The sequence below is a fragment of the Phyllosticta citribraziliensis genome, assembly GCF_038025025.1.
Source record: "Phyllosticta citribraziliensis strain CPC 17464 chromosome Unknown J3D65scaffold_1, whole genome shotgun sequence".
Classification (NCBI taxonomy): domain Eukaryota; kingdom Fungi; phylum Ascomycota; class Dothideomycetes; order Botryosphaeriales; family Phyllostictaceae; genus Phyllosticta; species Phyllosticta citribraziliensis.
Window position 1 is genome coordinate 932,193 of NW_027117338.1, and position 12,015 is coordinate 944,207.

Sequence of the window (12,015 nt, forward strand, 5' to 3'; positions counted from 1 at the left end):
CCCAAACACGTATTCAGATTGAAGATGGGATGCACAAGATGCGGAAAAGGCAGATGACGAACGGGAATGATGACGCCCACGACGACGCCCGAATACGACTCGCTCACACTTTTACCTACCTGCCCCATCTCGCGTGTGTGTGGGCGTGTTAGACGCAGACGGTGATAGCCGCTCGGCAGCAAGATCTTCTCTCGTTTTCTCTCTCAATTGCTTCACGGTTTTCTCAATCTACCTAATACCTGACGTCAACGACATCCGCAGCTGTCAAGACAATAGCCAGTGCGCTGCAACAGTAACCACCACTAGTCGCGTGCAGTGTATGCGCAGCAAGCACAATAAAACCAAGTGGTCCAACGCCCAGCCCAGCCCAGCCCATCCCAGCCCAGCTTGATCCAGTCGAGTCGAGTCGAGTCGAGTCGAGTCGCATAACGCATCGAAAATTAGCAGCCATGATCGCTGTCGACGGGCCATGATCGACGCTCTGCTGCCACACTGCTCGTGTGCTCAGACACACAACACGGACAGCTAACGAAGCGCAAGAACCAACCCCCCCCTCAAGCCACAACCATCCTCGGAGCCGTTGCCCAGAGCGCACCGGTCACTCTTGGCTAGCGACCAATTCACAGCTTCGAGGTCAATGGCAGTGTAATCTTCTGAAGTCGCTGGCTAGCGAAAGGCTAGGAAAATGCTGCGCCTGCTGCGCAATTCATGCTGCGCTTTATGAAGGCACATGTTGACTAGATTGCATGCTGAGAGAAGAGGGGACGTGGCGCATTACTGCTCAACCAAAATACAAGGGGTAAGCACACATCCCTGTTTCCCCGCAAAATCCGCTCGGCAAGCCGTTAGTATCCTGGATTATCGCGGCAAGGCTAACTAAACTGGTCTCAAGGTCATGACACAGCCGACGATGCACGTAAGCACTTCATGGTGGACTCGAGATCTGAACGAACGCATTACACGAAAGCGTCAATCTCAGTAACTGTACACGAGATAGGAGAGCAGCGATTAAGAGACTATATTGCCAGCGAAAAAGAAATGCCACAATGATTTTTGGAGAAGGACGCAAATTCCATGTTGGACCATGGGCCGCTGCTGAAAGCGACCCTCAATTGTGCCAGATGGTTCAGACCGAGGGCAAAATGTATTGACCTGCTTGAGGAGAACAACGCTTACGCGCCCTCGTCGTCGTCACCAACGCGGATGGTTCCCTCAGAGCCGAGGCCGTGCGACCAGTATCCGCCGAGTTCGACGTTGGTCTCGGGCAACTTGGCGTGGGTAAGGAGCAACCAGATACCGAAGACGGGCTTGGCCAACACATCAAGAATGGCGTAGGCAATGATTTCGGCGTCGACCGAAGCCTTGCGGGAACCGTCGGCAACACCCCAGACACTGACGAATGTTAGTAAAATGACAATTGGCAGGGGAAACAGAACTTACATCGGGTAGGCAGTCCAGAGGATAAGAGTGAAGGTAGCAATGGCACCGAAGAACTTGCTGACCTTGCTGCCCTTGGCCGTCGCGAAGCGGTTGCCGTGAACGGCAAGGTGCCAGACAAGAACGAGGTAGGCGATGCAGGCAATGGCGTACCAGCCCCACTTCTGGGGGGTTCCCTCAGCTCCAAAGGCAGCAAAGAGACCAGTCAGGATCATGATCAGGTCGGCACCAATGGCAATGATAGTGTGGCCTCCATCAATACCAGCAAGGAGGCAGAGGTCGAGTAACAGAAGAGGTGTGGTGAGACTCCAGTCAACGTAACGTGCCCAATAGACTTCGCGGTAGATGTCGCTGTACGTGTCGGGGACGTGGCTGTGAGACTGGCGGACCTGGACGTGGTGGTAGGCAACACCGTGGCCGGTGGCCATTCCGTAGTAGGAAATGGCAGCAATGACGGTGATGAAGGTAGTGATGACGTGGTACAAACGACGCGACTATGACGAATTAGACGGATTGCAAGCCAACCAGATTGCCAAAGCATACCATCGGGACGGACCACGACAAGGCAGAGAAGATGACCGAGGCCACGACCATGATCACAAAGACCACCCACAGGGTCCGCTTTCCATCGTCAGAAGCGAGCTGGTACTCGGCCGGATCGGCTGGAATTGGTCAGATTCGAAAGTGTTGCAAATTCTCGACGAGGACATACGCTTGACGGTTGGGCCAGGGTCAAGTGGGACGGAGCCAGTGCTGAGGCGTTGTTAGTAGGTGCAACATGGCGGCGACAAGGGAAGACAGCTCTCGCCTCGTGGGAATGAGCAAGCTCGAAGTCTTGGACTTCTTGAGCATCTCTGCAACCTGTTCCGGGTGGATCATTGTGACGGATTGGAGACGATTGGCGGATGGGTACAGGTGCGAGGAGCAGTGGAAAGGAGAGATGTCGAGCAAGAGGAGGCGGAGAATGGGAATGTATTAGAGTAAGTAGAGGTCAGCTCCAGCCGCCCCGCTTGAGCTTGAACAAGCTCGACGTCATGATTCGGGCAAGGGCTAGGCGGAATTGGGGCTAGCGGGACGCTGGAGACGGCAGCAGCAGAGAGATGATGGGCGACAAGAATGCCATGGATGGCGCTAGCATCAAGGTCACACTCGCATCGTGTGAGTGTCTTTTCGACTCCCAGTCCCAGTCCCAGTCCCCGTCCCAGTCCCAGCCGCCCGCTGCAGACACCCCGGTCGCTGTCGCGGTCCCAGTCAGCTGATTCCCCGCATGCCTTACCTTGCCCGCCGGACGACAAGGAACCACTTGGTTGTTTCCTCTTCGGGATGGCTTGGGCTTGGGCTCTCGCTCGCTTCCCGCTGCCGCTGCCGCTGCCGCTGCCCCGCTCGCAACCTCCTCCTCTCGTCTCCACCTCCCGTCGCCCACCTGCACCGCACTTGAAACCTCCGCACCTTCCGGCTGCTGATGCGTTGCGATGCGAAGCCATGCTCTCTCTCGACCTTCGCCCGTTTTCCAACGCGACATTCCCGTCCCATCCTCTTGCGCCAATCAATCCATCCTCTCTCGTCCTGCCTGCCCGACCAGCCCTTCAATTCGGCTCTGTGCCGCCTGCTCCAAGTTCCTGGCCTTCCGCTGCATGGTGCCCGCTGAAAAGCTTGTCTCCCGACTGTTGAATTCGATACATGACGCAGCCATTTGCTCATTCTGTGGCCATGTACAGGGGTCAATCGCATGAGGTCGACCTTCCCCAACGCCTCCTGCACCACCACACGCAGCCTGCCCGGACTTCCGACTTCACTGCCGTCACGCCCTCGTCGATTTTGCGGGCATTGTTGGATCGCCTTGGCGATGGATCTGATGTCAGAATGACCACTCTGCGTCTCTCCGCCAACCTCGTGCATATACCCGTTGGTATCATCCCTGCCTTTCCTGTCCTTGATCACGATATATCCTCGTGTGCGGCCTTTTCTTCTTTTCTTCTGTGCCCTTTTGCACTGATCTTTCGTTTCGGGTTACGACGCAAGCCGATGTCGGCCCACCATACCTAGGTGTGTGAAGAGCCACAGCTGTTTTCCGCACCGAGACTGGACCAGCTGCTTCGTCCTCTCGCTCCTCATCGAAATCAACAGGTACTCGCATCTCCAAAAGAATGGCGGTGCCAAGTTCCTCCGCCAAGCCACGCCAGGTCATATGGAATCAGGCATCCTCTGCCGCTTCTGCCCAACCACCGGCAACCTAAAAATCTCGACCTCGCTCTCGTGCCTGGAAATTATTGATGCCAAAAAATGGAAAAAATGTGCAACAATTCTTGAGACGAGCAATGTTAGAGAAGTCTCCTTAGAGCGGCTAAACGTGCCAATGTTGATCTAGACACGGTAAGAGATTTCAATGCTTCTGCAGCCTTTTCGAGCTGTTTAATATGTCTTCACAAGACCGAAAAGAAAGAAAGAAAAAAAAACGAGTACGTGGAGAGAGACTCTGCATGCGCCACACGCCCGAAAGGAAGTCGGCTGTCAGAATACCTCACGCAGTAAGAAACCTACGAGGACGGGGCGTCTGGAAATCGAGCCTGGCCTAGCTGTCACGGATTGGTGGCGCCAAAGGACAACGCAGCAAAAAGATCAAAGAGCTTGGTGGTGTTCCATGACAAAGACGTGGCTGTCTGCGACCTCCCCTCATTCAGCTCCAACTTGAAGTCTCCTCCAGCGCGTTATCCTATTCTATGACCATTGAGCTGCAACGGACTCTGGAGTCATCAATTCCTCTTAGTTTTTTCGAGCTGGCTCTTTTTCCCCCCTAGTATTTGACCTCTTATAAACTTGGTTTCATGAGTGCCTTGGTTCACCATGCAGTCATGATGAAGTTCCCAAGTCTATGGTTGGTTCACGATTATTTCCTTTCAGTCGCCAATGTCTTTTGCTTGTCTCCTCAAAGAACCAAGTCTACAAATTTCCTCTCTTAATGGGTGCACACTGCCCCCCAAGTACTTCGTCTTGGCTGGACCTTGAAAACTGTTCGCTTGCGCACGACACTCAGGTTTTTTCGAGCCAGCAGGTGTTGTGGTTTGCAGGTGCATTCAACCTCGCCCACACACGTCGACGACATCGCCGCACTCCACTTCACGACATCATCGACGACATAAGCGGCGACGTAAGCGCCAACATTGCCTGGCCACGCCGCCAGCTACCAAAATCCATCATGGCGAGCTCAACTTTGCTTCCCATGACACCCACACTGCCTGCGGACAGTGACGACTCCGACGACAAGTACAGCCTCACCAGCTTCGCAAGCATGGACGACTTTGCTCCGGAAGACATTGAGGCGGCTTCGCCTGACCGATCCATCTCGCCAACTTCCAGCTTGGAGCCCTGCGAATGCCACGGGGACGAATACTGCCGCGATGCAGTCATCGAAACCGTAGAGCTTGCTCTGGTTGTCCGCCCCAAGCTCATTGACATTCCTCCTCGCCGTCGCCCACCTCCACCGCCCGAGGACAACAGAGCCCACGATACGGACGCGTCTACTTGCAACAGCGATGTCACGCCCGCCATCACCGTCACCCAGAACCCATTGAGCGACGCTCGTGTCACCATTCCCTCCATTGACGACGAGCCTGTGAACAAGCGCGGCAGAAAGGATTCCGTCACCCTTACAGAAGCGCTTGCTTCGGAGCCTCCTGCCACCGTCACCGTCACCAGCCCTCCGGCCTCTGCGTTTCGTTCTCCCTCTCCACCCAAAGCTCGCGGCTTCAAGCGCTTGTTCAAAAGAAAGAACAAGAATGGCAGCACATCGTCCGACCCGTCGACCCAGACTGAGCCCTTTCCGGAGATTTCACGCCCCATGACTCCGGACGAGCAGCAGTTCTCCGCGAGCTGCTCCAACAACTTGGAACCAAGTGCGGCCGTCGAGCAACGCGGTGTCCCCAAAGATATCCCCGCGTCCGACTTTGTCTTTGGAACTACTGCCAACCGTCGCTACGAACACCACGACTCCCCAGGTAGCCCTGCGATTCCTCGACACAACGAAGCGCGCAAGCGTGTCGCCGACCAGTACGTCGACGCTCATTACCGCAACCTGAGCGCGACGACGACGACGCCCGCCACGGCGCCTACGCGCCGTTACAAGTATGCCGACACAATCGGCCTTGCTTCCAGGAGCGCTGCCGCCGCAGTTGCTCCTGGAGCCATGATGGCCACCGCTGCCGATCCAATCGCGACGCGGTCGCGTCTGCGACACAAGAAATCGCTCAAACAGCTCGTAAAGCGCTCTGGCTCGGACTCCATCCCCATCTCGTACCCCATTCCAGTCGAGCAGTCGTGGGAGCCGCTCTATCTCTACCGCCAGCATGAGACTGAAAAGGGAGATGGAATTCCACAGCCATCGGGCCAACAGGGCCAACAGGGCCAACAGGAACCAGCCACTGCTGCCAACAACACGGCCGCGAAGGATACGGCCGCAAAGGACAATTACAGTCGCAACAACGGCATCTTCGCAACTCCCGTCCGCGCTGCCAGATCCGGCTCAGCGGCCACCATGTCTCCCGCGTCGTACCGCTCGCCGGCCGGCAGTCAAGCATCCTCGCCATGGCCCAGCCGCAAGAGCTCGCTGGCCCCGCCACCGACCGCCGCATCTCCCTCGCCGTCGAACAAGGGCGCTGCGGCCGGCGCCAGTCTGCTTAAGCATCAACAGCAGCGCTCCGGAGGCGCGTCGCCCTCGCGCTCGGCGCGCAAGAGCGACACGGCGAGCGAAAAGAGCGCGGGCAGTGCGTGGGACACATTCAGCGGCGTCGGAGTCGCAAAAGACGCAGAGGACGAGGAGGACGACAACAACAACAACCACAACGACTACAGCGACGTCGTCGACACCGAGGCCGACGAGAAGAGAGAGCAAGAACGCGCTGCGAGGGCGGCGGCCGAAGGAGGCAAGATGGTGCTGCGCGCCTTTGGCCTGGGCGACTTGGACAAGGAGCTGGAAATCGGCCAGGTCAAGCAGGGCAAGCCCGAGGTCGTCGAGGTCGATGTTGCGAGGGCGGACGGCAGCGACGCGACGACGCTGGTGGAGAGCGACGAGATTTCGTCGTCGGATTACTCGTCTGATGACAAGGCGTAGGTTGCCCGTACACGTCTACGACCGACTTTTGTGTGTTTGGATGGATGTATGGTGGACTGATCAGGGGAGGAGAAGACCGATCAGCTTGGCACTTGAACCTCGCCTCCCTCCTCCGACTGCCGCCATCGAAATCACCAACGACCTGGGACGATACTCGTGTGCAGCATCGGTCGCAGACGCTCGGACGGATGCGCTGTCAGGCGCTTGCTTACTTGTTTCCCTCAAGCTTTCTGTTTGTCCCGAACAAGAAAAAAGACATGGAAGGGTGGGCTTGGCTTGCACTGGGCGCGCTGGGCGCATCTTCGACGCCGACGCTTTCTGGATTGGCGTCTTTTTCTTGGCTTCGATCGGTTTGTTTCGTTTGGAGTTACTCATGGGAGTTATGAGGTGTCTGCGGCGCGGCGCTGGATGGGACTGGACTGGATTGGACACGACTGTTTGAGTTACGGATTGCTTCAGGGGTTCAATCATTGATGGATGGATGGACGGATGGACGACAACGACACAACCTGTACGACTAGATACCCTCCATGGACAGACAAAAGACAGAGAGATGAGATCGACGACGAATAATGACGGATAGAATCTCACGTTCGCTTGCAGAGGCGGTCACCGGACGAATGTGTGCGTGTAGTGAGAAGGGGCTTCCGTCCCGCAGAAGACTTGAAAAGGGAGGAAGAGGGAAAAGTCTGACGAGCAATGTGGATCGCCGTGATGCACGGTAGACAGGTCTGCAACTGATGGACAGGGTGTGCCGAGCCCCACGGCCGTCTGACTTGATGTACGCACCGTAGACGCGGCAGGTGGTAGTGAGAAGGAAGAGCGGTCGGCACCGTCGGTACTGTAGGTGGGCCAAAGCTGCACGCCATAATCAATCATTTGCAGCCAGGCTGCCGTGTCGCTCGCCCTACTGCTGCGGCTGGTGCTGGCGGTGGCAGTTTTGGTGATTGCTTTTGCTGGCCGCCACGACAGCAGCCTCAAAAGTTACGTAAAGGACATGACCGGGACAATCCCACCTGGCTGTCCATCCCTTTCCGCCGTCCCATAACTACTCACGGCCGAGACGTTGCATTGAGACTGGGAGCTTCGCGCGGACAGCACGGTATCCGCACGTAAGTTCGACGACGGAGGAGAGAGAGGCGGATACGCGGCAGTGGAATTTAGGCAAAGGGTCCGAGGAGGGCAATATTTTGAATCGTGAAGCTCTGAGTGGCTCGAGGCCAGCGCAGAGGGTGGGCAACGTCGAGAGCGTCTCCACTGATTGATTGGCTCCCGGCTGCCAGATGGAGACGGTAGCCAAGGAGCGTTCAAAGTTGGCCTCAGCCGCACTACAGCAGCTACTGCACTGCCGCAGCGCAAAACGTTTTGCAGCGGCCAAGGACGGGTCAGTTGCAACGTCTCGGTCGGTCAAGCCGAAGAAGCAGAGAGGGAAGAAATGGGTACGGTGCTGGGCAATGTGCTTTTTTCTTCTTGACCTCGCCGGCGGCCGGGGCCGTCTTCAGCAGCGGCAAGGGCGGAGCCAATGGCGAGCATGCATGCACTTCAGCGGAGCAGGGATGGCGGGCGTGGAGGAGGTGAGGATGGGGCGGGTTGGGTTGAATTCGGAGCAAGCACGGCAGGCACCGTGGTGGATGGATGCAGGAATGGAGGCGTGGAAGCAGGTACTGTGCGAGGTGTACAGTACGAAACGAAGCATAAGGTACATGGATGCATGGAAGCGAGATGGATGGAGAAGCGAAAGGTGAAGTGAGGCGTAGAGAGGCACGGCTTAGTCATGGGTCGACGGGAGGGGACCAGGGAGCCGGAACAGGCAAGCGCGCCGCATTGGGAAACGACGACAACCGCAACACCTCGCCAAGAAGAGACGGCTACAATCCACAATCCACAATCCACAGCACGCGGGCACTGAAGGAGGGAGCCGTGACGGACGTTTGCGGCGGGCGAGGAGAGGGTTGAGGTGGAATTGGAGACGGTGAGGGCGACAGGACGCAGTGATGTACCGCGAATGCACACCTTGATGTCCGCCTACCGGACATGGCCAATTTCGGCTTACACGCTCCACGCTCCACGTCCGCGTCTCTCTGCGCTCACCCAGGGCAATTTCCAGCGGCAGGGCGGTCCGTGCCAGGTAGGTACCACCTCAGCTTCGCTCCCCACGGCGTCGCAGTCGTCGTCGCGTCGCATCGCATCGCAGCGCATCGCATCCCCGCGCGCCAACCTCAGCGGAGCCGGGCGCACACTGGACTGGCCCAACTTAAGCCTCCATCTGGCTGACGTCCAACGACTTGGCCCGCCGTCTCTCGCCGTCAGGTCGGCTTCGTGTCGAGTGGAGCCTGCAGTTTCGGCTAGCGCCATGGCAGACATCAAGGTGCTCAAGCAGATTCTGTCAGCCGCCAGGATTCCTCCACTCGACGTCCCCGTACGGTACATGCACCCTGTTGGCATGCCCATGCCCATCGACGAATGCCCTCTCTTCTCCGCCGACGCCCACAATTCACCCAAAAAAAAATAATCCCATCCACCGTCACCTCCCATCTCCATGCCCCGCTAGCCTTATCGCCTTCCACATCCTCCCGCCCGCTTATATACCTACCCATCCTGCCCTGGCCGTCCCTCTCTGCAACCTGCCGCTTCCTCACCGCCTCCTACCCACCACTCCCGACCTCTGTACGCCTCTGTCACCATGGCCGACGCCGTGACGTGCTCCTCCGACAACGAGTACGATGGCCGCATGGGCCTGAGAATCTCGTCCATCTTCGTCATCCTCGTCGGCTCAACTTTGGGTATGTCCCCCTCACCTCTCTCCCTGTGCCCCGCGCCCTGACCTCTTTCTTCCCCAGGTGCTTGTTTCCCCGTCTTTGCCCGTCGACATGCTGGAGACTCGGTGCCGGAATGGGTCTTCTTCTCGACAAAGTACTTTGGCTCCGGTGTCATTATAGCTACGGCCTTTATACACGTGCGTCCCGTTTGCCATGTACGTCTTCGAGGTTACATGCTAACGTGATGCAGCTGCTGGAACCTGCCGTGGATGCTCTCACGAATGAATGTCTGACAGGCCCCATTACCGAGTATGCCTGGGCCGAAGGAATCGCCTTGATGACCATCTTCGTCATATTCTTCGTCGAACTGATGGTGATGCGGTACGCCCACTTTGGTGAGCACAGCCACGACGACCTCGAGAAGCACCGCGAACGCGCCAACAGCCCCAGTGTCACCCGCGTCGACAAGGAGCACGAAATCGCCGTCGCCAACCCCCGTAAATCAGACCACTCCGACCACGACCACTCCCATTCCGCCATCCCGGGCCACGACCACAACGGCCACCAGCGCGAGCACACGGCCAACGAGGACTTTCCCGACTCGTGGGAAGCCGACGGCCTGGTGCCCGAAACCTACTCGGCCCAGCTCACGGCAATCTTCATCCTCGAGTTTGGCGTCATCTTCCACTCCATCTTTATCGGCCTGACGCTTGCCGTGTCCGGCGCCGAGTTCATCACCCTCTACATCGTCCTCGTCTTCCACCAGACCTTTGAAGGCCTCGGTCTCGGCTCCCGTCTCTCCTCCATCCCCTGGCCCACTTCCAAGCGCTGGACCCCGTACGCTCTCGCCATTGGCTACGGCCTTTCGACTCCCATCGCCATTGCTATCGGCCTCGGCGTTCGTCAGTCGTACCCCCCGGAGAGCCAACGGACCCTCATCACCAGCGGTGTCTTTGATGCCATCTCGGCCGGTATCCTCATCTACACGGGCTTGGTCGAGCTCATGGCCCACGAGTTCATGTTCAGCCCGTCGATGCGCAAGGCCCCCATTTCCAAGGTCATGTCTGCCTTTGGCCTCATGGTTCTCGGAGCGGGTCTCATGGCTTTACTGGGCAAGTGGGCATAACCTGGACAGCACATTGTTGTTGCGCGAGGATCGTTTTTTCTCTTTGTAATCTTGTTCGCTATCCTGGCTCATGACTGATACGATTGGTGCTACTAGACCACTTCTATTGAGCGTTTGCTTTGGATCTTTTTCCTTCGATTTTCCCTTCTCCTCAGCCTTTTTTCTTCTCTCTTCATTGATGAGCAAAAGCAAGGACACCACCGCGGAGAAAAAGCGCGCGCGCGAACGGATAGATTGTTGATGGAACCAATGGGACGGCATGGCATGGCAATGCTCACCAAAAAGACATGTGGATAGGAATGGGGCATACTGGACGACGGGACATAATGGTCAGGCATTGTTTATGGACTGCTGGGACTCGGGGGCTAGCCTTTGACTGAGGGGCCTCGGAACGCAAGCAAAGGTCGTTTTTTGTTATGATGGATGACGGGCTCTGGTTATGGGCATGGGCTGGACTGGGCTGGGCTGGACTGGGCTTGGACGGACGCACTGGACGGATTGTGATATTTGAGATACCACTGTAGACCGAATCTTTTTTCCTTTCTTCTTCTTGATCGACACCACGGCTTCTGCAGCCAGTTGGTGATACTGGGCCTCAACTCGTCGAAAGACGTACTCTACTGTACAGTCAATTCCTACGCAACGAGCCATCGTCGGCTCAAGCAAGTGAGTGAGTAAGTGAGCACGCAAACACCAGCCGTCAAAGCATCCGAACCCCAGCTAGCCATCTACAGTAGCTCGACGTGCGCAGCCCTTGACCCTTTGGGCTTAGCAGCTTGCTTCGGCGTCTCCGCTGCTCTGGCCCCGGGTGTCGTCTTTTTCCTAGCCTAGCCTGGCCTAGTCGACCAGCCAGAACAGTCAGCTAGCTAGCTAGCCGGTCGACCAGCCGGCTGGCACTTTTCTACGCCTCCTCTTTTCTCTTTCGTGTGTGGTGACGGGCTGACGGTTGTGTCGTGTGTGGCTGGATCGAGGAAGCGGGCGTTTGAAGTGGAGGTGGAGGCGGGAGCGGAGACGGAGACGGAGACGGGGGGTTTGTGTTTGACGTCGTCCTTCCGGTTCGGTTCGGTTCCTTCGGGGGTGGTGGCTAGGTGGTGGGTGATGGATGGTGGATGGTAGATGATGGATGATGGATGATGGCTGACGGGTGTGCCTGGCGATCCTTCTCTCTTTCTTTCACTTGAAGCTATACTCGTTACTTGTTCTCCTATGTATTCTTCCCGTTGACATCACCCGCCCTCGTGAATGGTGGATAATTGAACCACCACAGTCAGTACCCGAGCGGGAACGAAAAAAGAAAAAGAAAAAATCTTGTCGTGACACGGCAGTAGTCTGGTTAGCTTTGCATGCATGCATGTGTGTTGTTGAACCGTCCCCTCTCCCCTCCTTTCCGTCCAGTCTCCAGTCGACACTCGTCCCAACGGACGACCGAGTACGTTTGCATGGCATGGCATGGTATGCATGCGCTCTGCGTCCGCCCGAGCTGCGTGTGCGTGTCGTGTCGTGCTACATATGTACACACACGGCGGGCAATACTCAAGAGCTTTGATTGACGTTCGGGGCGGCCGATTGTTCCTGGCAGCGGCGAG

At 57.2% G+C, this 12,015-nt stretch overlaps 3 protein-coding genes across 3 annotated transcripts; 2 read left to right on the plus strand and 1 right to left on the minus strand.

Annotated features, from left to right (window-relative positions):
- Positions 1-998: 998 nt before the first annotated feature.
- J3D65DRAFT_609203 (uncharacterized protein) lies at positions 999-2,416 on the minus strand. Its single transcript, XM_066798663.1, has 5 exons — positions 2,246-2,416; positions 2,150-2,190; positions 1,981-2,099; positions 1,441-1,931; positions 999-1,392 (listed from the first exon to the last, which is right to left on the minus strand). Exons 1-5 carry the CDS (start codon positions 2,314-2,316, stop codon positions 1,173-1,175), a joined length of 942 nt encoding a protein of 313 aa, XP_066659555.1. The 5' UTR covers positions 2,317-2,416; the 3' UTR covers positions 999-1,172.
- Positions 2,417-4,633: 2,217 nt separating this feature from the next.
- J3D65DRAFT_598971 (uncharacterized protein) lies at positions 4,634-6,544 on the plus strand (the record flags this gene model as incomplete). Its single annotated transcript, XM_066797871.1, has 1 exon — positions 4,634-6,544. The coding sequence occupies one exon, from the start codon at positions 4,634-4,636 to the stop codon at positions 6,542-6,544; it is 1,911 nt and encodes a 636-aa protein (XP_066659556.1).
- A 2,683-nt stretch (positions 6,545-9,227) lies between these two features.
- On the plus strand, positions 9,228-10,429 carry J3D65DRAFT_663574 (low-affinity zinc ion transporter-like protein; the record flags this gene model as incomplete). Its single annotated transcript, XM_066802678.1, has 3 exons — positions 9,228-9,327; positions 9,385-9,500; positions 9,554-10,429. The coding sequence occupies 3 exons, from the start codon at positions 9,228-9,230 to the stop codon at positions 10,427-10,429; spliced, it is 1,092 nt and encodes a 363-aa protein (XP_066659557.1).
- Between the last annotated feature and the right edge of the window lie 1,586 nt (positions 10,430-12,015).